Source organism: Stomoxys calcitrans, chromosome 4 (assembly GCF_963082655.1).
Source record: "Stomoxys calcitrans chromosome 4, idStoCalc2.1, whole genome shotgun sequence".
Lineage (NCBI taxonomy): Eukaryota > Metazoa > Arthropoda > Insecta > Diptera > Muscidae > Stomoxys > Stomoxys calcitrans.
The window spans coordinates 128,842,391-128,867,144 of NC_081555.1; the positions used below are offsets into that span (position 1 = coordinate 128,842,391).

A 24,754-nucleotide genomic window follows, 5' to 3' on the forward strand; every position below is an offset into this window, starting at 1 on the left:
CGATATGTAGATCTTTATGGATATGTTTATGGCAAGGGGATGGCGAACAACGACGACGACGACGATGACGACATGAGCATGAGGGTCAAAGGAATTCTTTCTTTGTATTGGCTAGAAATTTTGTTGCGACATAAAAATTTCAATAATCCATCTTAACATAAATTTATTATAATTTAATAAAAATAATTTAATAATTACGGAAAAATAGGATAAAGAACTTTATTTATAAAAAATAACATTTCTATACCTTCCCTTTCATGTTGGGTTCTATTTCAATTAAGACATTTACTTTAGGCAATGGGTAATAATAGAATATTTTGATAAAAGCAAGACCTCTACTGGTCGTCATTCCCAAATGAACTTTAATGATTGCCCCTAGAGAGTAAAAGACTTCTAATGATCATCCATATTAACACTATATGGCCTAAAATATACTTCCACAATAAAAAAGAATTTTAATGGCTGTCCATAAAGAATAAATCGCCTCTAATCAATGCCAGTTGTATTTTCTAATGGCCATACATGGCCTGTCATAAGAAATAAACGTGGTATAATCATCATCAATTGGATTTAAGTGATAGTTAATGGTAGTCTCTAATAAAATGGGATACCCAAAAAAAATATTTTTCGAAATTGTTTAGTAGAATAGGAAAAACTGCGCCATATAGGTGCTCAAGAAGAAAAAACAAGTAAAAAGGCATTAAGTTGGGCCGGACCGAACTTTGGATACCTACCACCTCGGGTATATATGAAAACCGCCTTTCGTCACAATTCGGCGAAAATTGGATAATTTATGCAGCGAAATTCGACACGGACATTGAGTGGTCTAATAAATAAAAGCCAAATTTCAACAAAATCTGATAATAAATAAAGCTTTTATGAGCTGCAGACCCTTTATCGGGATGTCGGTCTGTATGGCAGCTATACCTAAATCTGTACCATAATTGGGACGGATGTCGGGAGAACTAAGGCAACCCACTGTTTCAAATTTCAGCCAAATCGGATAAAAAATAAAGCTTTTATTCGCTTCAGACCCTTTATCGGGATATCGGTCTGTATGGCAGCTATATCTAAATATAGTCCGATCAGAACCATATTTGGGACGGATGTCGGGAGAACTAAGACTACCCACTGTTTCAAATTTCAGCGAAATCGGGTAATAAATAGGGCTTTATGGGCTTCAGACCCTTTATCGGCAGATCGGTCTATATGGCAGCTATATCTTAATATAGTCCGATCCTAACCACATTTGGGTCCTATCTAAGAAGGCGTTTAACTACTCAATGTTTCAAATTTCTGCGAAATCGGGTAATAAATAACGCTTTTATAGGCTTTAGACCCCTTATCTGGGGATCGGTCTATATGGCAGCTATACCTAAATATAGTCCGGTATGATCCATATTTAGGTCAGATATCAGGAGGCTAAATATAACCCTGTGTTTCAAATTTCAACGAAATCGGGTATTAAATAAATCTTTTATGGGCTTTAGACCCTTTATCGGCAGATCGGTCTATATGGCAGCTATATCTAAATATAGTCCGATCTGAAGCATATTTGGGTCCTATGTTAGGAGGCGTAAAACTACTTACTGTTTCAAGTTTCAGCGAAATTGGTTAAAAAATAAAGCTTTTATGGGCTTTAGACCCTTTTGGTTTTTAAGGAGGAGGTATGGAGTTTTCAAGGGACCGGTTCTTGATTGAGTAGAGGCTCTCTCGGGAAGCTAAACACTTGGACGTTATTCTTGAGCAGAAATTGAACTGGAGAAGAAACGATGAAGAGAGAGTCAAACGGAGGCTGAATATTCTGCGCAAGGCCGCTGGCTTGGGATGTCTTCGTGGCATTGACGACGCGACGAAGTATGTGCCAGGCGGATTTTTTATTAATGGCGATCTGGAGGGAGGGGAGGAAGTTTTGGCCTAGGAGCGTCACGCCTTTTCTTGGGCCCCTCTGATGGGTCCAAACTGGATGGAGGCACAGGGGCACGCGTGTGTGCCACATAGACTTCCGGACGGGTGTTGTGTCTTTCAGGCTGAGGGTTTTTGCAATCCTCAGGGCCTGCTGTGCTATGGCCAATCCTCTCCTATGGGTGCCTAGTGTTGCACTGGGCCCTCAAGAATGTGGTTCTACATGATATATATGATGCAGAAGGTACTGGGTACTGTGGCGGTGCTAATAGCTGGGGCGAAGTAAAGTGCTTCGAATGCGATACTTCATCTGAGACCTTTGCACTTCTACGTGGAGTGACAATGGATTTCGGGAATTCATTTGTACTGCGGAAGCCCACTGTCCTGGAACGACTACGTGACATTGGCAATGTGATGGCGATCTGGAGGTTGTTTTCCAGGCTAGGTAGCTTTAGAGGCGTCGCGTCCTTTCTTAGGTCCCTCGGTTTATATGGATGGGTTCAAGTTGGATGTAGGCACAAAGGCAGGGATTTTTGGACTGATGGAGTCAGGGACAAGGCGCTCTTTGGCTTTAGGGCATTCGTTTGCTCTGTGCCGGGCCGCTGGCGTGGGACGACGCGACAGACTATGTGACGGGCGGATCTTACTTTGATGGCGATCTGGAGACTGTCCTGGGGAGGGAGCTTTGTTCTGAGGGCGTCCCGCCTTTCTTTGGGTCTCTCTGTTTATACGGATGGGTCCAAGCTGGATGGAGGCACAGAGGCAGTGTTTTTTGTTGAATTCCTAAGAATCAGGGAGTCACATAGCTTCTGGACAGGTGCAGTGTCTTTCAGGCAGAGGTTTTTGCGATCCTCAGGGCCAGCTGAATTTTGGCCGATGCTCAACTATGGGTGCCTGGTGTGGCACCGGGCCCTCGAAAAGGTGCTGATACCTGGGGCGAGGAGCAGGACTAAATGCGATACTTGATCTGAGACTTTTGAACTCATATGTGGAATGTTCGGCGTTGAGGACTGATCTCGGACTGAGGGAGTCAGGGACAAGGCGCTTTGCGGATTTAGGGCATTCGTTTGTTCTGCGCAAAGCCGCTGGCGTGGGACGACGACGTGGCATTGACGACGTGCCATTAATGACACGACGGACTATGTGACGGGCGGATCTTACTTTGATGGTGATCTGGAGGTTGTCTTCCCAAGGAGGGAGCTTGGGTCTGGGGCGTCCCGCCTTTTCTTGGGTTCCTCTGTTTTCCCGAATGGGCCTATCCTCACCTATGGATGCCTGGTGATGCACCGGGCACTCAAGAAGTTGGCTCTATTTATTATATTTGATGGTATGATACTTGATCTGTGACTTTTGCCCTCATGTGTGGAATGTTCGGCGTTGAGGACTGCTCTCGGACTGAGGGAGTCAGGGACAAGGCGCTTTGCCGATTTCGGGCATTCGTTTGTTCTGCGCAAGGCCGCTGGCGTGGAAGGACCACGTGGCATTGGCACTGCGACAGACTGCAGGTTGTCTTCCGGGGGAGAGAGCTTTGCGCTGGGGACGTCGCGCCGCCTTTTATAAGGTTCCTCTGTTTACAAGGAAGGGTCCAAACAGGATGGAGGCACAGGAGCAGGGGTATTTATTGGATTCCTAGAAATTAGGGAGCCCCATAGACCTCTGGACGGATGCAGTGTCTTTCAGGCTGAAGTTTCTGTGATCCTCAAGGCCTTGGATGTGGTACTGAGCCAGGAGGCGGCTCTCTCAGACTGTTATGATTTATGTGGACAGTGAGTCGGCGCTGTTGTCCCTGGCAGCAGGTCATGTGAAGATCAGGTATTTCGAGAGATGTAAGGAACGTCTCGAAGCTTTGGGGTAGCTATCAGATAGTAATGGGTTGCGGGCCATGGAACGTCTCGGATGTTTGGGGCTGCTGTCAGATAGTGCTGGTTTCCGGGCCATTTAGGGGTGGCGGGGAATAAACCGGCTGACGAGCTGGCCACGTTTGGTTTGATTAGGGGATGGACTCTGTGAGTGCGACGCCGATGGTGAACCTCCTTCTGTGTTGGCTAGAAATTGGGGAGCCACATAGACTTCTAAACGGGTGCAGTGTCTTTCAGGCTAAGGTTTTGGCGATACTCAGGGGTCAGAAGCGGCGGCCCTCTCAGACTGTCCCGATTTATGTGGAAAGTCGGCCCTGGCAGCGAGTCACGTCAAGTCGAGACTTATAGGGAGATAATGTCTCAGAGGTTTGAGCTGCTGTCAGATTGTGTGTCAGATTGTGGTTCTGTGTCATCAAGAGGTGGCTAAAAACAAAGCGGCTGATTAGTTGGCCAGGTTTGGTTGGTGAACCCCTTCCATGTTCTTACCACGTACAATGCGCTGACTTGGCATGGGCTGCTATTGTGGGCTGCATGGTTGCCAAGGAGGATCTCCGGAACAAGTACGTCCTTGAGCTGGGGAAGCGCGACCAGGGGTCCTGTTGGTGGGAGTCCTGACAAGACACTACGATGTCACGTCGCTGATATATTGATGGGCTTGAGACAATGAGGATTTAAATGGGGTTGAGGGAGGAGTTCCAGACGGTCGAGAATCTGCTGTGCCAATGCCCGCGATGCCAAAGATAAGGCGTTGTACTATGGATGAACACCTCTTCTTTTCACTGAACTGTCTACAATCTTTCGACTGCCGAGTCATTCTGGACTTCTGTAAGGGTCTGGGATGACTGAAGGGGTGGCCCTCTAGACGGTGAGACTTCTTTAGGGCTCTATGCCAGGCTTATCTTTTTCTACCAGCCTTCGTCTCTCTCTCTCTATCTATCTCTCTTATGTCTTTCTAGAAAACAATGAACCAGGAAGTTCTTCGAGTGAAGCGGTTGGCAACTAAGGTTGCCATGCGCGTGTCCTTTAATCTAACCTAAGTGTTTTGTTAAACATATAAATCATCTTCAAAACCAACATTTTGAAAAGGCCAAAAATAGCAACTCTTGCCATAAGACAAACAAAAATGAGAGTCGTCATCTCAAACTGGGCAATCAGGAAAGTCTTAATCAAAAGATTTTTTTTCAGCAGCAATTTCCAGCATCGAACAGATGATTTTTTTTTGAAAACCAGTTGTTTTACTCAAATAAATTGCAAAAGAGAGTAAAATCTCTTCTTATTCTCCTGCAATTTTTTACCGGAAAAGTATGCGAACACACCTATTGAAAGTAAATATTCCTGACTAATTTAGATAAAATATTCTTTCTTTCTCATTTAAATGTCCTATCAATGAATTATAGTGTCTTATTTTCGTAAATAACCAAAAAAAAAAGTAATATTTAATGAGTACTAATTAATTTTGATACGTTCAATGCATAATCATCTTGTGATTGAAGAGAGAAAAATAAAAATGAATAAAGGGAAAAACAGTTCGAATCAAATCTAACAATGCATATGAATAATTTTTGAGGAATATTACTTTTAAGTGGAAGGAAAATTTGATAATTTTAAAGAGAGAGAGAAAAAAAAAACATTTTTACTCTGCATTATAGCATATGATATATAAAATCGACTTTAAATTTTAAAAAAATATAACAATTGACAATTATGTGATACCAAAAAGAAAATCAAAAATCGTTTAAAGAGATACAAATAGAATGTATGAAGGAAATTTGATTTTAAATGAGTTTTAAATAACGTTTTTTTTTTTTAATAATGGAAGAAATATAAATTTTTAAAAAATTCTTATTTAGTTTACCTTTCTTGGTTTGTACGGTGCTTTCACATAAGGTGTACGGTTTGAGTTTGAATTTGACCAATTTCTTTTAAATATCAATTATTACAAAAAACACCATAAAAGAAACGGAATATCTAGCAAAAAATCAATCAAAACACAAATGAAACGAAACTAAACGAAACGAAACTAAATCTGCTGACAGCCAAATCAGTTTAAATAGAAAATAAAATACAAAAAATCCAACTAAATGATGCAAGCATGCATAAAAATAACCAAAAGAGAGTTATATCCGTGCCATAAAGAGAACAGTGTAAAATAAATTCGGTGATATGTGCTAGTCAAAGTTTGAAACGTTTCCAAAGGATGTATTCAAGTGTAAAATCTCTATGATTTGAACACGAAATCAATTTAAATTTGATTTGGATACCTATGTACAGCTTTGTTGTGGATATGTGCAAATTATTTTTCTTCATCATCATCAATGAAAACAATCACAAATAACGATTGTTTGATTGAAAGTTGTTTTTCAGTCAACACTACTTTGTAATACTTGACTTAGGGATACTATCCATAACATACTATACAGAGTAACATACAACATTGAAAATTTTTAAGTCTCGTTACAATTATATAAATTTTCAACATATATATTTACATTTACTACATTATTATTTCCCAAAAGAGGCTAAACAAGTAAGGAAAGTCAAAAGTTGCCAGCCCTTGCCAATGAAGAACTCCATCGGGTTAATCAGGTGCGTACAACCGGCTGCCATGGTCCATACATTCTCTGACTTCTAAATAAAGTCTACCGCAATAGGTTTGGAGAACAGGTTCCTCAGTAGCCCAGACGCCTCAGATGTTTCCTCTACAGAGCTGTAGAATTCCACCCAAGACTTGTTCTAGTGGATACAATAACTTTTTCTTAATTTGGTAACGGGTTGAATGTCTTCTCCAGTTTAACCATATTTTTGCATTCTTACAAGATATGTAAGGATGGGCATTTATATCTCTCTTCGCGTTATACAAACAAGACTTAGAATCACCATGCCGTATACGTGTTGAAATAAAAAAAAAATGTTGTTCATACGCTCCGATGTACAATGTTTCTAAATTGAAACATCTTGGAAATTATTCCAGAACTTTTGAACGGTTAGAGATATCTACACGAAACATAGTCAATGTTGAGTACTTTTCCAATAAGTATGCAAAATTTGGGGATCCTAGTGGTTTTATAGACGGATCCATGGGACTTGAAGGTTGGTAACCTCGAGCATGTCAAATTTTGAATTGCTTGCCAAATAGTCATTTTATGGGCCCATTGGATTGATTCTTATTTTTAAAGATAGATCTCGTAAAATGCTACAAACAATGTTTCTAACGGTTGATGAGTTATTGGACTTAGGTAAGGTTAGCTTGAAAAGACGGTGCGGACATACACATAAGTCCATGCCACTATGGACATAGACATAAGTCAGTAATCGGCTTGTTGTGCGCTCTGAATACAGATAAAAGCGTGCTAAGTTCGGCCGGGTCGAATCTTGAGAACCCACCACCACCATGGATTCTGGTAAAATATGGGAGCTATATCTGGTTATAGACCGAATTAGACCGTACTTGGCGCAGTTGCTGAGAGTCATAACAGAACACAAAATTTCAGCAAAATCGGATAAAAATCGCGGCTTGTAAAGAAGTCAGATCGGGAGATCGGTTTATATGGGAGCTATATCATGTTCCTGATCGATTTGGGCCGTACTTAGCACAGTTGTTGGGAGTCATATCAGAACGCTATGTACAAAATTTTAGCCAAATCGGACAAAAATTGAGGCTTGTAGGGGCTCGAGAAGACAATTTGGGAGATCGGTTTGTATGGGAGCTATATCAGGTTCTTGACCGATTTGGACCGTACTTATCACAGTTGTTGGAAGTCATAACAGAACACAATGTACAAAATTTCAGCAAAATCGGATGAAAATTGCGGTTTCCAGGGGCTCGAGAAGACAAATCGGGAGATCGGTTTATATGGGAGCTGTATCAGGTTATAGACCGATTCGGACCGCATTTGGCACAGTTGTTGGAAGCCATAACAGAACACAATGTACAAAATTTCAGCCAAATCGAATGATAATTGCGGTTTCCAAGGGCTCAGGAAGTCAAATCTGGAGATCGGTTTATATGGGAGCTATATCTAAATTTGAACCGATATGACCCATTTGCAATCCCCAACGACCTACATAAATACTAAGTACCTGTGCAAAGTTTTAAGCGGCTGGCTTTACGCGTTCGACCGCTTTCGTGATTTCCAAAGACGGACGGACGGACATGGCTAGTTCGATACAGAATGACGAGATGATCAAGAATATATATACTTTATGGGGTCCTAGATCAATATTTGGAGGTGTTACAAATGGAATGACTACATTAGCATACCCTCATCCTATAGTGGTGGCTATAAAACGTATTCTCGAAAAAGAAAATTTAAGTCAGGAATTCCTTGCTTGCTGCTTACAAAATCCCTTATTGATTTCTATACTACGCCCCCACCTTGGTTCATGTCTGGTATTGGGTTCCAACCTAAGTACCGATGTTTGTTAGCTGCGAAATTCCTAATTGATTTCCATACCACACCCCTAGGTTCGTTCATGTCTGGTAATGTGTCCCCACCTAAGTAACCATGTTTGTAAGCTGCTAAAGCCGGCAATGGCATAGGAAATGCTCCAACGTCTCATCACCTTCCTTGCATGCCCTAGACATGCTATCACTTGCCGCACCGATTTTGTATAAGTGAGCTCGTAGTCCAATGTGTCCTGTTATGATACCAAAAGCTATACAGACTTCATTTTTACTTCATTTTAGCAATAGCTTCGTCTCTCACCATCTAGATTTCCCCATAGGATTTTTGCCGTCCAACCGACCGTTTCGCTGTTCCACTTTGTTAAATGTTCGTCCGTATGTTAGTTTACCTTTACCCACTCCCTTAACTCGGACTGCGTCGACCCGGCAGTCCTCTGGCCTTCACTCCCAAATCGTCTGCTTCTCATTCCTCTCCGCTATGGCCCGACACCCAAACAATGGGGATCGTCCCATCTACAGAGAAGGCCCTAATCCCCTTCTATCCAAGAATGTGCCCCTGGCAGCAGTGCCTCGCACTGCGGCCTCAAGTGTTTACACGTCGACGTCCTCGCGTTAACATCACACCACTTCACGAATTCCGTGATCGCCCACATCTCCGCCTGCAGTACCGTAGTATGGTCAGGCAGTCTAAAACAGATCTCATCCCTAGGTTCTCAATGTAGACCCCCAGGGCCACTCTGTTCTCTAGCTTTGATCCTTCCGTGTTACATGATCTTCCAGATGGCAATACCAGGGAACCGTCAATCCAAGATTGTGGCTCAGGCAGCAGTGCCTTGCACTCGATCTCAAGTATCGTCTCAGGTATCCAATTGAAAACCTCTTCCCTTCCTTCCAGGTTTCCTATCGTTGTCTTGATTGTACCACGATGGTATTACCTGCTCATATCCTCTATCCTTTCTCCCATCGCCTTAAGACTCATAGCCCCAGTGGCAACAGTTCTCTGAACCTGTTGTATTATCCTTACGTTGCATTCTTTCTCCATAGCAGTCTACCAGCCTAATCACGTGGACAGTGGACTTTCTTCGGATTCAAGCCCCATTTCGCGCTAACGGCCCCCCTACATAGTGCTCAACATCTGTGAGCCCTCTCCGCACGTTCCTGAAGTTTTAACATGCAGGATACCTCACAAATATAACCAGCTTTAGTAAGGGAAAAACCACAAAAGGAAAACTTTCTGATGTTCACGCCGGGATTTGAACCCCGGCGTTCGGCGTCATAGGCGGACATGCTAACATCTGCGCCACGGTGGCTGACTATGTTAAGTATAGCGTACACATCTCTATCCGTTTAAAATCTCCCAAATAATTTTCAAGATTTTTTGATTTGGCAAGACTGTACATTGGAGCGTATGGACAACATTTTTATTACAACACGTATACGGCATGTTGATCTAAGCCTTGTGTTTGTATAACGCGAATCGAGACATAAACATCCATCCTTCTTATCTCGTAAGAATGCAAAAATATGGTTAAACTGGAGATGGAATTCAACCCGGCATTTTCCCGAAGTATGAGCAAATAGTGGGTTAATGTACCCACTAAAAACAATCTTGGGTGGAATTCTGCAGCTCCCTGAACCTGGCCTCCAAGTCTTTGTTTATAAGTCAAAGAATGTATGGACAATATCTAGTGAGAAAACACAGAACTACTCGATTATGCACATTTCCCGATAAAAATTCTCCAAAGGATAACGTGGTGCCAGAAAAGGATGTCACTGATATGCATTCGTCGGAGGTTGTTGGGGAAAATCCTTTGGGCGATAAAAAGTTGTGACTCTTTAAAGCCTCAGGCTCTGATGATGTATCACCGGTTGAATTACAAGCTGAGTCCGTTAGACTGGCGCCTTTGCTTAGGGAGATATACTCGAACTCAAGGAAGTCGATAGAAACATATCTTAGGCCAGAGATCCCTGGAGATCACCTGTTTCGGCAACAACATACATATAGTAAGGGTCTAAGTCTACTGAAACCACTCTTCACGACCTAGTCGGCTACATAGAAGGCTCGCTCGCTGTCAAGAAATTCACAATGGTAGCCGTGGCGCCAAATCATCCAAGGCGTTGGACCTCGACGGAATCTCTACACTGATGCTGAAAATCTAGTTTAACATGGAGTTGAGTACCTTACTACTGTCTTCAACTTGTCTTTGAACACTCTTATAGTTCCCTATGTCTGGAAAATGGGCAGAGTGATACCGCTACTGAAGCCTGGTAATGGGGAATCATAAAGACCGATTTCCCTTCTCTCACCAATAGCCAAGAAGAAGAGTCAGGAGCCCCTGGTCGTATCGAGACTTGGACTGGTCGTATCGAGAAGGTTAGTTCAACACTGTGTAGCAGGCAAGGATCCTTGCAGTAAAAGAAGTGGTGGAAGGGCTAAGATAAAGGGTGATTTTTTAGCTATTATCTTTTTGGCACACCGGTTTAAACAGCCCACGCACGTTTCGTATTTTGTTTCACTGTCAAACATCTTCAGTTTAGTCTATAATTTAACCATGAATCGTCTTACAAACGAACAACGCTTGTAAATAATTGAAATTGATTATCAAAATGCGTGCTCTGCTAAGAAAGCTTATCGCGCGCTTCTTCTTTTTCAGCGACGAAGCTCACTTTTGGCTCAATGGGTACGTAAATAAACAGAATAGTCGATTTTGGAGTGAAGATCAACCAGAAGCGTTGCAAGAGCTACCAATGCATCCTGGCGGTTCATGGGCTGGTGACATCATTGGGCCGTACTTCTTCAAAGATAATGCGAATCGTAACGTAACTGTGAATAGTGAGCGCTATCATGAGATGATATCCAACTTTTACTGCTGGTGCCGGACACACACACACAAGGTGTTCAATAGTCTCTTCTTCTTCAATGTCGTCACAGCTTCTACAAAAGTCGTTCAGATAACCTTCAGTCCGTCAGCATGTTTTCCGATTAGACAGTAACCTATCAAGACGGACACAATGACTGAGACGTCGGTTCTAGCCAATGACAGCTAAGCGGTAGACTTTTTCAAGTCTAGATTAGGACCTATAGTTTTGGAATGCTCACAGCCCTCTCTTTGGACCGTCTATCATTCTTTATCCTTCGGGCCTGGTCAAGAAAACTTAGCTTACATGTCGCTAGAGGCATACTCACAGATTCCAGTTTCCATGGAATGTGTAAGGTAGTTCCTAGTCTCGCAAGCTCGCCTGCTTTACAATTCCCTGGGACATCTACGTGGTCCGGCACCCAGAACCGGTGAATTTTTGAACATTTCAGCCCTTTTCGTTTAGAGATCTGCTACAGTCGAGGGCGGTTTTTTTGCTCAGAAATACGTTCTCCAGGGATTTAATGGCTGCCTGGCTGTCTGAGAAGATATTTATGCCAATCCTCGTAATGACATTATATCTTGGCCATTCCACCACTTCCTTAACTTTCTGACCTTAACAAAGGCCACATTGTCATTTAGTTTGAAACCATCCGTATAGAAGTCTATGTAACTTCTGTTACCAGAGATATCGTAGTTCTAATCGGTTCTATCTGGCTCAAAAGCGGCTCAGGTAGGGTGTGATCCACACTGCCTGGAACATCGGATATTGCATCAAGGATAACACAGTGTAGCCGCCACATGGTCAATAAGAAATCTCCCTTCACCTCACGGCAGTGGTCGCTGCAATCTGTCTAGCCACAAACGTCCAAAGGCATAAGATGTAGCATTTAATTCAGTGCATCGGATGATGTCGTCCACAGTTCGGCTGTGATGCACAAACAAACCATCCTTTGGATCCGGTTAAGTATTGAGCAGTAGGTGGACTTTTGAATCGCCGTCCACCAGACTGCAACACCATATAGCATCATAGGTCTGACAACTGCAGTATATACCCAATACATGACACGCGGTCTAAACGCCCTGCTTTGCCAATGGGCAAGAGTTGCCTTTCTTGCCCCTTCCAAAAAGTTGGATTTGAAGTTCAATTTCCTGTCCAGCCTAATACCCAGGTATTTTGCGCTTTCTGTAAATGCAACATTCTCTTCTCCCAAGGAGACAGGTCCCACTGTAGGCAACTTGTATCTCCTGCTGAAAAGAACTACTTCTGTCTTGCACGGATTTATACCTAGACCACTTTCAGTAGCCCACGTAAAGCTTCCGGAAGTGTGTGTCTTAGGGTGATGGGAAGCTTTCCCCTAATCGCAATTGCCACGTCATCAGCATACGCGACCATTTTTTCACCTTTTCTTCCAGAGACAATTATATATTGTTAATGATATTCCAAAGTAGAAGAGACAGTACACCTCCTTGAGGAGTTCCTTTGCTGACCCATCTTTTTAGATCCACAGATCGCAAGCCTACCGTAATACATCTTTTAGTAAGTAAGTTATTAATAAACTTTCCTACGGTAGAGTTGATGCCTAGAAACTCCAACTCCTTCATGAGTGACGTCGTTTTTACATTATTGAAAGCGCCTACCATTTTATATTCCTTGACAGCGAGAGAACCCTCTATGTAGCCGACTAGGTCGTAATGGGTTGTTTCTGTGGATTACTATATGCATGCTGCCACCGTAGCGCAGAGGTTAGCATGTCCGCCTATGACGCTGAACGCCTGGGTTCGAATCCTGGCGAGACCATCACAAAAATTTTTCAGCGGTGGTTTTCCCCTCCTAATGCTGGCAACATTTATGAGGTACTATGCCATGTAAAACTTCTCTCCAAAAGAGGTGTCGCACAGCGGCAAGCCGTTCAGACACAGCTACAAAAAGGAGGCCCCTTATCATTGACCTTAAACTTGAATCGGACTGCACTCATTGAAATGTGAGAAGTTTGCCCCTATTCCTTAATGGAATGTTCATCGGCAAAATTTGCAATTTGCATATGCATGCTGCTGTCGCGACAGGCGATCTCCAGGGATCTTTGCCCTAAGATATGTTTCTATCAATCTCTCAAGAGTCTTCAGCATAAATGATGACAGACTAACAGGTCTGGGAAACATATTTCTTAATTCAAAATCCGCCCTCGACTGTCTCAGATCTTTCAACCAAATGGCTAAACAGTTCAAAATTCACCTATATTGGGGTGCCGGGCCGCAGAGATATCCCGGGGAATTGTAGAGCGGACGAGCTTGCGAGACTAGGAACTTTCTTACACACGTTTCAGGGGAACTGGAATCTGTGGATATGCTTTTAGCGACATATTAGCTAAGTCTTCAGGATCAGCCCCGAACGACTGATGGTCACAAAAATTTTTCACGCCGTATGTATTCTTTATATACCAACCAAATTTTTTTTTGCTGTCAAAATTTTCTATTGGCTATCCAACTACAATTTGAAACCAAATAATAATTAAAAACTACTTCTAATTTTTTTTTTTTTAATATAAAAATAATTAAATAAATTAAATATATATGTACACATACTTTTAAATATCAATACGTAGTTAATAAAAAAATATTTGTAATAAAGCTATAGTTACTTGTTTGATTTTTTATATGTTTTTGGCAGCTATAGGACACTTAAGCTTCAGCGGTTTTTGGGCCATTGAACAAGCAAATAAATACTTTGTTGTTCTTCTTTTTGCATATACGAATCGGAAAGTAGAAGGAGGTCGGTCGAACTATGACAGATAGACAGATAGATAGCGAAAAAAAGACAATAACACTACAAAAGGAAGCCTCTTCATAGCCAATAACAAATGGAAAACAAAACTAGGAGAGACAAGGATATAGTCAACAATTCATCATCATCATCATGCACTTAGGAAAATTGACTAAAAAACAAAATACAAAGAAAGAAAAAAAACCTAAGACCCACAGTCCATAGAGACCAGAAACAACAAAAAAAAAACATCATTCAAGAAACAATATTGAAAATGGAGTACAACAGAAAATAGATATAAAAACATTGGTGTCCAATAACAAAGAATGACAAAAAAATAAACAACTAAACTACAAAACAAAAAAAAAAAAAACAAGAAATGGTGCCAGGTTCTAAACGAAAATACGTCCTCAAAGAAAAACATAGGAAAATTTGATATCTTCATGCAAACAAAAATAAATTTTGTCGACACTATGCTGCCGGCAGCCTAGCTGGTGCTGCTGACAACACACCCAAGGTTAGTTATAGAGTTCTTATATTTCGCAACATGTCGAATGTGAGATATATTAAATTTCCAAGTAAACAAATTTTTCCATATCCTTGGTGATGAATGACAGACATCATACTGTTGCTTTGAGGGGACAGTTTTCACAAAATTGAATGTAAACAAGAAATGGCTAGAGGAAAAGAAGGTGTGAAACTTTGCAAAAAAAAAACAAATAAGAGCAGGCTAAGTTCGGTCGGGCCTAATCTTATATACCCCCCACCATGGATCGCATTTGCGAGTTCTAGGCAAACAAATAATATTGAATAGGAACTTTTATGCTATTGGAGCTAAATCAAGTTATAGTCGAATCGGACCACAAATGAATGCTGAACATTGTAGAAGTCATTGTGTAATATTTCAGTTCATTCGGATAAGAATTGCGCCTTGTAGGAGGTCAACAAGCAAAATCGGGGAGATAGGTTAATATGGGAGCTGTATCAAGCTATTGATCGATTCAGACCATATTGGACACGTATGTTGAAGGTCATGAGAGAAGCCGTTGTATAAAATTTCTGCCAAATCGGATGAGAATTGCGCCCTCTAGAGGCTCAAGAAGTCAAGATCCCAGATCGGTTTATAAGGCAGCTATATCAGGTTATGAACCGATTTGAACCTTATTTGACATAGTTGTTGAAAGTAACAATAAAAAACGTCTTGCAAAATTTCAGCCAAATCGGATAGGAATTGCGCCCTCTAGAAGGTCAAGAAGTCAAGTCCCCAGATCTGTTTATATGACAGCTATATCAGATTATGAACCGATTTGAACCATAATTATCGCAGTCATTGGAAGTGATACCAAAACACCTCATGCAAAATTTCAGCCAAATTGGATGAGAATTGCGCGCTCTATTGGCTCAAGAAGTCAAGACCCAAGATAGGTTTATATGGCAGCTATATCGAAACATGGACCGATTTGAACCATACTTAGCGCAGTTTTTGGAAGTGATACCAAAACACCTCATGCAAAATTTCAGTCAAATCGGATAAAAATTGCGCACTCTAGAGGCTCAAGAAGTCAAGACCCAAGATCGGTTTATATGGTACCTATATCAAAACATGGACCGATTTGGCCCATTTACAATCCCAACCAACCTACACTAATAAAAAGAATTCGTGCAAAATTTCAAGCGGCTAGCTTTACTCCTTCGAAAGTTAACGTGCTTTCGACAGACAGACAGACGGACGGGCATGGCTAGATCGACTTAAAATAACATGACGATCAAAATATATATTCTTTATGGGGTCTCAGACGAGGTGTTACAAACAAAACGACGAAATTAGTATACCCCCATCCTATGGTGTAAAAATCTATAAAAATCTTGGAAAATATATTAGGCCGAAATTAGTCATTGCACTATGGGCTCAAATCGTAAAACAGAGGCAAAAAGTCAATTTTCCAAAATGAGATTTTTTTAAATGTTCCCATTGAATTTGCTTTAGACCTCCGTGAGGAGTAATAATCCTAAGTAATTATAAAATTTGGCAACCCTGATTATTAGCAAACAGCTGATAATGTTTACAAAATTTAAACAAACGATAAGCAGCAAACAGAGCTGAAATTTCAAGTATTTCGTTGGTTATACATTCTTTTAAGGAGTTTGAATTTCAATAACTTTTTTATATGGATTCTAATGATGGAGGTGAGTACTTTAAAAATGTGGTATACATTCTCAATATTTTTTTGCAGTCTCTTCTTCCTCGACGTCTTCACATCTTCGGCAAAAGTCGTTACTGGCAACCTTCAGTCTATCAGCATGTTTTCCGCTCAGACAGTAGCGACCTGTCATGGTGGACATAATGACTGAGACGGTCGTTCTAGCCAGCGACAGCAAAGCGGTTGACCTCTTCAAGTTTAGACCAGGCCACATAATTTTGTAATGTTCACCACCTTCCGCCTTTGTGATCACATCTGTCATCTGCTGCCCTTCGGGCATGATCCTGAAGTCTAATCTACAATGGTGCTGGAAGGCATACCCACAGAATGCAGTTCCCCTGAAATGTGTAAGGTGGTTCCTAGTCTCGCAAGCTCGTACACTCTACAATTACCTGGGATATCTCTGTTATCCGGCACCCAAAACAGGTGAATTTTGAACTGTTCAGCCATCTCGCTGAGAGATCTCGAGGTCGGTTTTTTAATTGAGATAAACATTGTCCAAGGATTTAATGCCTGCCTGGCTTTCTGAGAAGATATTTATGCCAATCGTCGTTATGACATTACATCTTAGCCATTCCACAATCCCATGGCAGGCGGTTGTACGTACCGGATTGACCCGATGGAGTTCTTCATCGGGAAGAACTGCCGCCTCAGTGTATAACACTACGTTGTTGCTACAACAACAACCACTTCTTTAATTGCAATGATCTTCGCTTGATACAAACTGCAGTGGTCGGGTAACCTTCTCGATATGACCAGTCAAAGATCCCCAGACTACACCCCAATGCCCACTTGGTTGTCTGGTTTGGAACCATCCGTTTAGAAGTCTATGTAACTTCTATTAGCAGGGATACTGTAGTTCCAATCGGTTCTATCAGTAATAGTGGCACAGTACATTTTAACAAAAAGCGGCTCAGGTAGTGTGTAATCCACACGTGCATTGTATCAAAGGATGACATAGAGTTCGGTGGCGCCGCATGATCAAAGGGAATTTCCCACAACAATGGTCGCAGCAATTTGTCTAGCCACTATGGCCAGAGGAATTACTGTAGATTCAGTGCATCAGATGGTGTCGTACTCAGTACGGCTATTATGCACAAACAAGCCATCCTTTGGATCCGGCTTAGTATTGAACAGTAGTTGGACTTTTGAAGCATCGTCCGCAAGACCACAACACCATATAGCATTAGAGATCTGACAACTGCAGTGCTAGACATGCGGTTTAAACTCCACAACTTTTGGCAATAGCTCTCTTGCAGGTGTTAAGGCCAAGAGTTGCCTTTCTTGCTCTTTCCAAAATTTTGGATTTGAAGTTCAATTTCATGGTCAGCATCCAACATCCAAATATTTTACGCTTTCAGTAAACGGAACATTCTCTCCTCCCCAGGAAACAGGTACATACGATTTCATATTCGTAATCTATTCCCAAGTATCTTTAATTTCAACTCTATATAGCCATGATTGGCTTCTATTCCCATTTTGGGAGGGAGTGGGGGAAGGGGGAGGGAGGTGGAGGTTGGAAAGGACCCTAAAAAGATGGACCCCATTTAATGGCATACTCGTAATTTACCCCCGATTACCATTTGAATCCCATATTGGGAAGATTTTCCAGTATACCTATTTGGGGCGGTTTCGAGCTTGGGACGACCCCTTGGTTCTTGGACCCAAAATTTAATACTAAATACCTTTTGTTTGAGTCCCATATTGTCCCGATCGCTTCAATTTTGACTTTAGGCGGTACTTTTGAGGAAGTTTTGGGCTCGGGGAGGAGGCACATAGGTACTTGAGCCCAAACTTTAATATCGCATTAGTACTCAACACATTTTCCCACATTGTCCCGCGTAGTGCAGAGGTTAGCATATCCGTCTAGGACGCTGAACGACTGGGTTCGAATCCTGGCGGGAACATCAGAAAAAGATTTTCAGCGGTGATTATCCCCTCCTAACCCCCCTCTTATGCTGACGACGTTTGGGAGGCACTGTACTATTTGGTATGGCAACCATGTAAAAACTTCTCTACAAAGAGGTGTGGCACTGCGGCGCCGTTTGGACTTGGCTACAAAGAAAGGCCCCTAATCATTAGCTTAAAAAAAAATTGAATCGGACAGCACTCATTGTATGTGAGAAGTTTGCCCCTGTTCCTTAATGGAATGTTCATGAGCAAATTTGGATTTTGGTTATCCCCTCCTAATGCTGGTGATATTTGTGAGGTACTATGCCATGTAAAATTTCTCCCCAAAGAGGTGTCGCACTGCAGCACGCCGTACACTGGGATAAAACCGAAAAAAACTGGTGAAAAATATATGCGGTGTTAGAACGGTTAAAGACATCTCTTTGAAATTTAGAATGGTTAGAGCTGAGGTTAACGAGATCGTGTAAAAACTTTCGAGGCCCTAGGTTGGCCGGGCGCCTTTTTGCAAGTCCCTAAAGTTAGTTACTTCGGAATGTCGAAAATTTTTTGGGGCTGCCAAATCTTTGTTTATGGTCCGATTTCAAAATTTTTAAAAATTGCAAAATACGAAGCAGGTCTCGGTCAAAATTGGAAAAAAAAAATTAAAAGTCGAATATCCCCGAAACAAGATGAGATATTGTAGACCTCAAGCGGACTTATATGTAGAGATACTTAGGAACTATCCGTTGGGTTCCGACAGCAACTCTACACTGCTACTGAAGAATCTGGATCTAACTGGACTCAAGTACCTTACAACCATCGTCAACCTGTCTCTGAACATTCTTATATTAACCTATGTCTGGAAAATGGGCAGAGTAAAACCGCTACCGAAGTCTGGAAAGGTCCCCTATAAAAGGGAGTCGTACAGACCGATCCCCCGTTTCTCACCAGCAGCTAAGACGCTTGAGGGACTATTCCTTCCGAGCCTCATCAGATAATTTCTGTTCGCCGAGCATTAGCATGGATTTCGAACAACAACCGACTTAAAGCTGTATGTTTTGCTCTTCATGATACTGTTGCTTTTGTTTGACCTCTCTCACCCTTTAAGTAGTTTTTGTGGTTATCATTTTTCTAAAACAAAAATTAACTTTTAAACAAATTTTGTGGCAAATAAGTAACAAACATCAATGGAAATAAAGAAGGAATATTTGAGTTGCCAAACCTTTTCAGCTAATGAGTTAGCAACCTTTTTTTGTGTATGGTCTAAAGTAAGTATTGTTAAAGAGACCAATTAGAAAATAAGAATTTTGTTTTAAAACGTTGTAAAGCAAATATAACAAACAGCATACTTAAAAAAAGACTACTCTTTACCATAACTGTTGAGGTTTTCTATTTTAATTCGCTCTCTTCAAACAAGTAACGAAAAAGCTTTAATCACAACCTTGTATAGTCTGTAAGAGCATTAAATCTAAGAAATGTTTGAAAAGCAAAGTAGAATGTGCATGTATGTGTGTGTGCTGGTATTTTCTGCCCAAGCAAACGTTTATGCTATTATACAGTCTAGGGTCAGTTATTATACCCCTAATGTTGATAACATTGGCCCGGTATGACTATGAGCACCACAGGGGTTGGAACTTTGAACTGCGATTTGTGTGTTGTTCAATGTCATCACAAGAAGCTCAGCTGGGTCCACAGTTTGCGTATTGTGGAATGCTCCCTGTACGGACTAGATGCAACTGCAGTCGCGGACAATCAGCGGTATCGACTAGTGGAACAAATGTTCTGTCATAGCCATTTAGTTCTGGAAAAATATCAGTATCGTGCTCTGCTCTCAAATTTCTTTCATTTGAGCCCCAATAGCCATTGGTTGTTTTTGTTTTGGTTATCGACATTTAAAATCATATTTCAAAGCTACCACTTGGGATATCACATTTTTAAAGATCCGCAGGACCTCGTGTGTCTATCCCAATTTGATCGTTAAAAGTGTACTCTCCAACCAAAGGCTTTTTATTGCTGTTCTATTCTATCCTGATCGACCTTCATTTATTATTTTTAATTTCTTTTTTTTTTTTGGGTAGGTTGGGGGGGACGGAGATTGCCCCCTGATAAATCCTTTCATTTAAATACAATATATTCTCGGTCGTCTTACATGACAGTTTGGTGTTGTTTTTATTGGGAGGAGAGGACCGCTCACCCCGACGCTAACGCCCAAACGACAACTTATTTCAGTCCTTTATTGTCGCGATATACATGTCCTGCTGAATGGCAAGACGGCTGGACGTGACCCAGATTATAGAATCCTTATATCAACATTAGATTCGAACTCAACTGACATAGACCTTTCTTTTGGGGGGGTGGAGTGGCGCCTCAGATACGTAGGAATAAATGTTTATATCAGATTTTTTTTACCTGATATCCTTATTGCCCCAATCGGCAAACATGTTCCTGCGGGGGGTCTTAGGGGATGGGGAGGCTCCTCAGACACCAATGAATAAATTTGTATGTCAGATTTGTACTCTACTTTTAAATACCTTTCATTTGATACCCATATTGCCCAAAGCGGTGAAACAGTCCTGTTGGGGGGTTTTTAGGGGGTGGGGACCGCCCCCCAAAACTTTGGGTGATATTTGTATACCAAGTTCGTACTTTACACTTAAATACCTTTCATTTGATACCCATATTTTCCCAATCGGTAAACATGTCCGCCTGGATCGGTTTTGGGATGGGGCGTCCCCCCTGGTTATTTGAGCAAAAAATGTTACACCAATTTTGTGTTTTTGGGGTACCATAAAATGGCATACAAAATTTCGCTCGCTTAAGATCTGGCGTTTCTGAAAATTGGGGTAAGGGGGAGGGTCTGCCCCCCTCCCTTCGGATATCGAAAAATTTAGTACCCTATTTTCACCGGAGGCCCAAACTCTACCATCTGCGAAAATTTCATGAAAATCGGTTCAGCCGTTTTTGAGTCTGTACGGAACAGACACACAAAGTAACACACAAAGCGCAACAATTTAATTTGTATACCAGTAAGGAAGGGAAAAAGTCGGGCGGTGCCGACTGTATAATACCCTACACCTATCCTTTAAGTACAATGTTGGACCTATATCCATTTCTGAACCAATTTTGATGGACCTCGGCGAGCAAATATGTTCAAATTGTAAAAACTACGGTTGACAAATGACAACATTATGGCAATTTACCCAAAATCTGACGAACGAATATATATGAGAGCTATATCTAATTCTGAACCGATTTCGAGCAAACTTCTCAGATAATGTGGTAGTCGTCGAGGAAAGCGTTGTGCAAAATTTTGGTAAGATTAGTCAAACAATGCGCTTGCAATGGCTCTTGGGGTGAAAATCTGGCGATACACATATGTGACAGCTATATCTAAATCTGGGCCGATTTCTATGAAATTCCCCAGTAATCTTGAGAGTCATAAGAAAGTCCTTCTTGCAAAATTTCGACAGAATCGGTTAACAAATGAGCACTTTTTTGCAATATTTCTCAAAATCGGACGAACATATATATGGGAGCTATATCTAAATCTGAACCGATTTTGAGCAAACTCCTCAGATACTGTGACAGTCGTCGAGGAAAGCAAAATTTTTGGCAAGATGGGTCGATAAATGCGCTTGCTGTGGTCATAGAAGTGCAAATCGGGCGATATATATATATGAGAGCTTTGTCTAAATCTGAACCGATTTCCATGAAATTTAACAGTAATGTTGAGAGTCAAGAGAAAATCCCTCCTGCCAAATTTCGAGAGAGTCGGTTAACAAATGAGCACTTTTTTGCAATATTTCTCAAAATCGGACGTATATATATATACCTAAAACTGAACCGATTTCGAGCAAACTCCTCAGATACTGTGGCAGTCGTCGAGGAAAGCGTTTTGCAAGATGGGTCAATAAATGCGCTTGCTGTGGCCATAGAAGTGAAAATTGGGCGATATATATATATATATGAGAGCTATATCTAAATCTGAACTGATTTCCATGAAATTCCCCAGTAATGTCGAGAGTCGTAAAAAAATCCTTCCCGCCAAATTTCGAGAGAATCGGTTAACAAATGACCATTTTATTGCATTATTACTGCAAATCGGACGAACATATATATGGGAGCTATATCCACATCTGAATCGATTTTTTCCAATTTCAAAATGCTTCGCCTCTAGGCCGAAAAACATGACTGTACCAAATTTAAAGACAATCGGATGAAAACTGCGACCTGTACTTTGTACACAAATTAACATGGATAGACGGACGGACAGACAGAGAGACAGACAGAAAGACACAGCTAAATCGAATCAGAAAATGATTCTGAGTCGATCGGTATACTTATCAATGGGTCTATCTCTCATCCTTTTGGGTGTTACAAACAAATTCACTAAGTTATAATACCCTGTACCACGAACACGTTCTCCAAGGGTGAATGTAGTCCTTGGAGAACGACCGCCACACATTGCACCCGAAGAAATCGACCTCCCCCGGCAAACCAGAGTGGTTCTGGCTCAATTACGTTCCGGCAGATGCAGCCGCCTCAATTCCCACAGAGCTAGGATTGATGCCGACGTGCAAGATGTATGTCCCGATTGTAACCAGGGACCGCACGATACACGTCACCTGTTTAACTGCCCGGCCAGACCCACTCGACTCAGATCCAGATCCCTGTGGACGCACCCCATCTTAGTCGCGGAGTTCCTGGGTCTTGACACTCAACAGAATCAAGCAGACGAAAGATAGTACAAAATAAACTGCTACAACAACAACAACAACCCTGTACCACAGTAGTGGTGTAGTGTATAATATTTAATAGAAAGAAGGCGTTTTCGACAGACGGACGGACATTTTCAATAAATTTATATACAAATTTTAAAACGAAAAGCCAGTCTCAATACCTTGGCATGATACTGTTGCCTCTATGGACCGAGGAAGAACAATAAATAGTAAATAATAAGGCTACATACATAACTAACACTATTCGTATTATATCCTACTATGTACAGAAGAATCTATGTATGTATGTATGTATATACAATAGTATAAGTACAAAATAAAAATAAATAAATACAAAAGTCTAGAGCATGAAATAGAGAATTAGAAATAAGGACTATATACAAAGGATACAGTGCCATTAAATAAAAACAAGACTTAACGAAAAAAAAAAAATAAAGACAAAGATAGAAGTAAAAAAGTTGCAGACAATTACAACTGAATAAAAAAAAGCTACAACTCTTTATGGTAGAGTAAATACAGACAGACAGACAAATCGCAACAAGTAGTAAAACAGTTATAGTAGTGTAGTAGAGTAGTAGTGGTAGTAGTGGTAGTAGTACTAGTAGTAAAATTAAAAGATAGACAAAAAAACAACAAACACAACAAGAACAATAACAACAACAACAACAACTGAACAGAAAATGCATTGTGTTTTGTTACAGTTTTTGTTTGTTTTTAGTTTTTTCTTTGGTTTTTTGTTTAGGATTTGTTTTTTGGATTGTTAAAATTACACAATTTACCCACCTTACTATAAAGCGTTGTGCTGCCCGACCGCTGATTAAAACCATTGCCCTGGTCCGTATAAGTCTTTACCTGTGTATGACGCTGGTCCCTATCGTAATAATTGCGAGGCATTCCATGGGGAGAATGTTGGTTATTTGTAGTGGGCATGCCGCCACCACCTGTACCACCACCGCCGTTGCCGCCGCCTCCATTGCCACCACCGCCACCCGGTGGTTTACCACGAATACTGCCCGAATTTTGTTGATTGTTTGAATCACGTTCTGTGGTTATCGTGCTAATGGCTTGATTTTCTTTATGTGAACGACGTGCAGCATATTTATCGGGTTTGAGAAGACTATTCATCACCATGCATTATTAAGTCCCCAAAAAAAAAACAACAACAACAACAAAATTTTGATTAATCTCATGTGTCTGATGCGTCTGATGCTTAGCATTCTACTCACCTTGGATATTGTGGACCAAATTGGGTGTAGCAGCAATTATGCCAACAACCGCGGGAGAATGGATTATAACCACCCTTGAATTTACCTGTCACCTGTTCGTTTGTGGTGCGACCTCTAGAGACCAGTACCATATGAAACCCAGTCAAACCGAATATGGGTATGGCTAATATCGTTACAATACCCATTAAAACCATGCTGAAATTATTATGGATAAAATATTTAATAGTTAATTAAGAAATAAAAAATACTTTTGCATACAAAGAATGGCAGAGAGAGCACTTTCATGACTTAAAAGAAAATACATTAAAGAAAATTTTTCTACGTAAATTTTAGCAAAATTCTTTGTTTTACAAAAGAAATTTGAAACAACTTTGGACAAAAATAGCCAATTTTCAATAAATGAAAACTTTAATAAAATTTTTATAATTTTTATCTAAGGTCCCTGAGATTTTTTAAAAATTTTGTTTGCACTCTTAAAGTAGCTTACAAATAACAATTAAGAGCGTGCTAAGTTCGGCCGGGCCGAATTTTATATACCCTTCACCATGGATCGCATTTGTCGAGTTCTTTGTGCGGTATTTCTATTTAGGCAAACAACTAACAATGGATAACAATTATTATGCTATTGGAGCTAGATCAAGTTGTAGTCCGATTCGTACCATAAATGAATTGAATGTTGAAGACCATAGTATAAGTCATTGGCTAATATTTCAGTCCATTCGTGATAAGAATTGCGCCTTCCAGGGGCTCAAGAAGCATAATCGAGAGATCGGTTCATAAGGGAGCTGTTTCAGGCTATAGATCGATTTAGACCACATTGGACACGCATGTTGAAGGTCGTGGGAGAAGCCATTGTACAAAATTTCAGCCAAATCGGACAAGAATTACGCCCTCTAGTGGCTTAAGA

The 24,754-nt window shown here is 41.0% G+C and overlaps 1 protein-coding gene across 5 annotated transcripts in view; it reads right to left on the reverse strand.

Moving 5' to 3' along the window:
* Positions 1 to 24,754, reverse strand: part of LOC106090321 (palmitoyltransferase ZDHHC8) — a 274,028-nt gene that overhangs the window by 45,349 nt on the left and 203,925 nt on the right. For all 5 annotated transcript variants that reach the window (XR_009398216.1, XM_059368274.1, XM_059368275.1 and 2 more), the window contains exons 5-6: positions 23,848 to 24,042; positions 23,405 to 23,738 (exon numbers count right to left, since the gene is read on the reverse strand). Coding sequence is in view for 4 of the 5 variants with exons in the window: in XM_059368274.1 (XP_059224257.1) it covers positions 23,405 to 23,738; positions 23,848 to 24,042 (529 nt within the window). In the remaining variant the exon portion in view is untranslated. The remainder of the gene's footprint in view (positions 1 to 23,404; positions 23,739 to 23,847; positions 24,043 to 24,754) is intronic.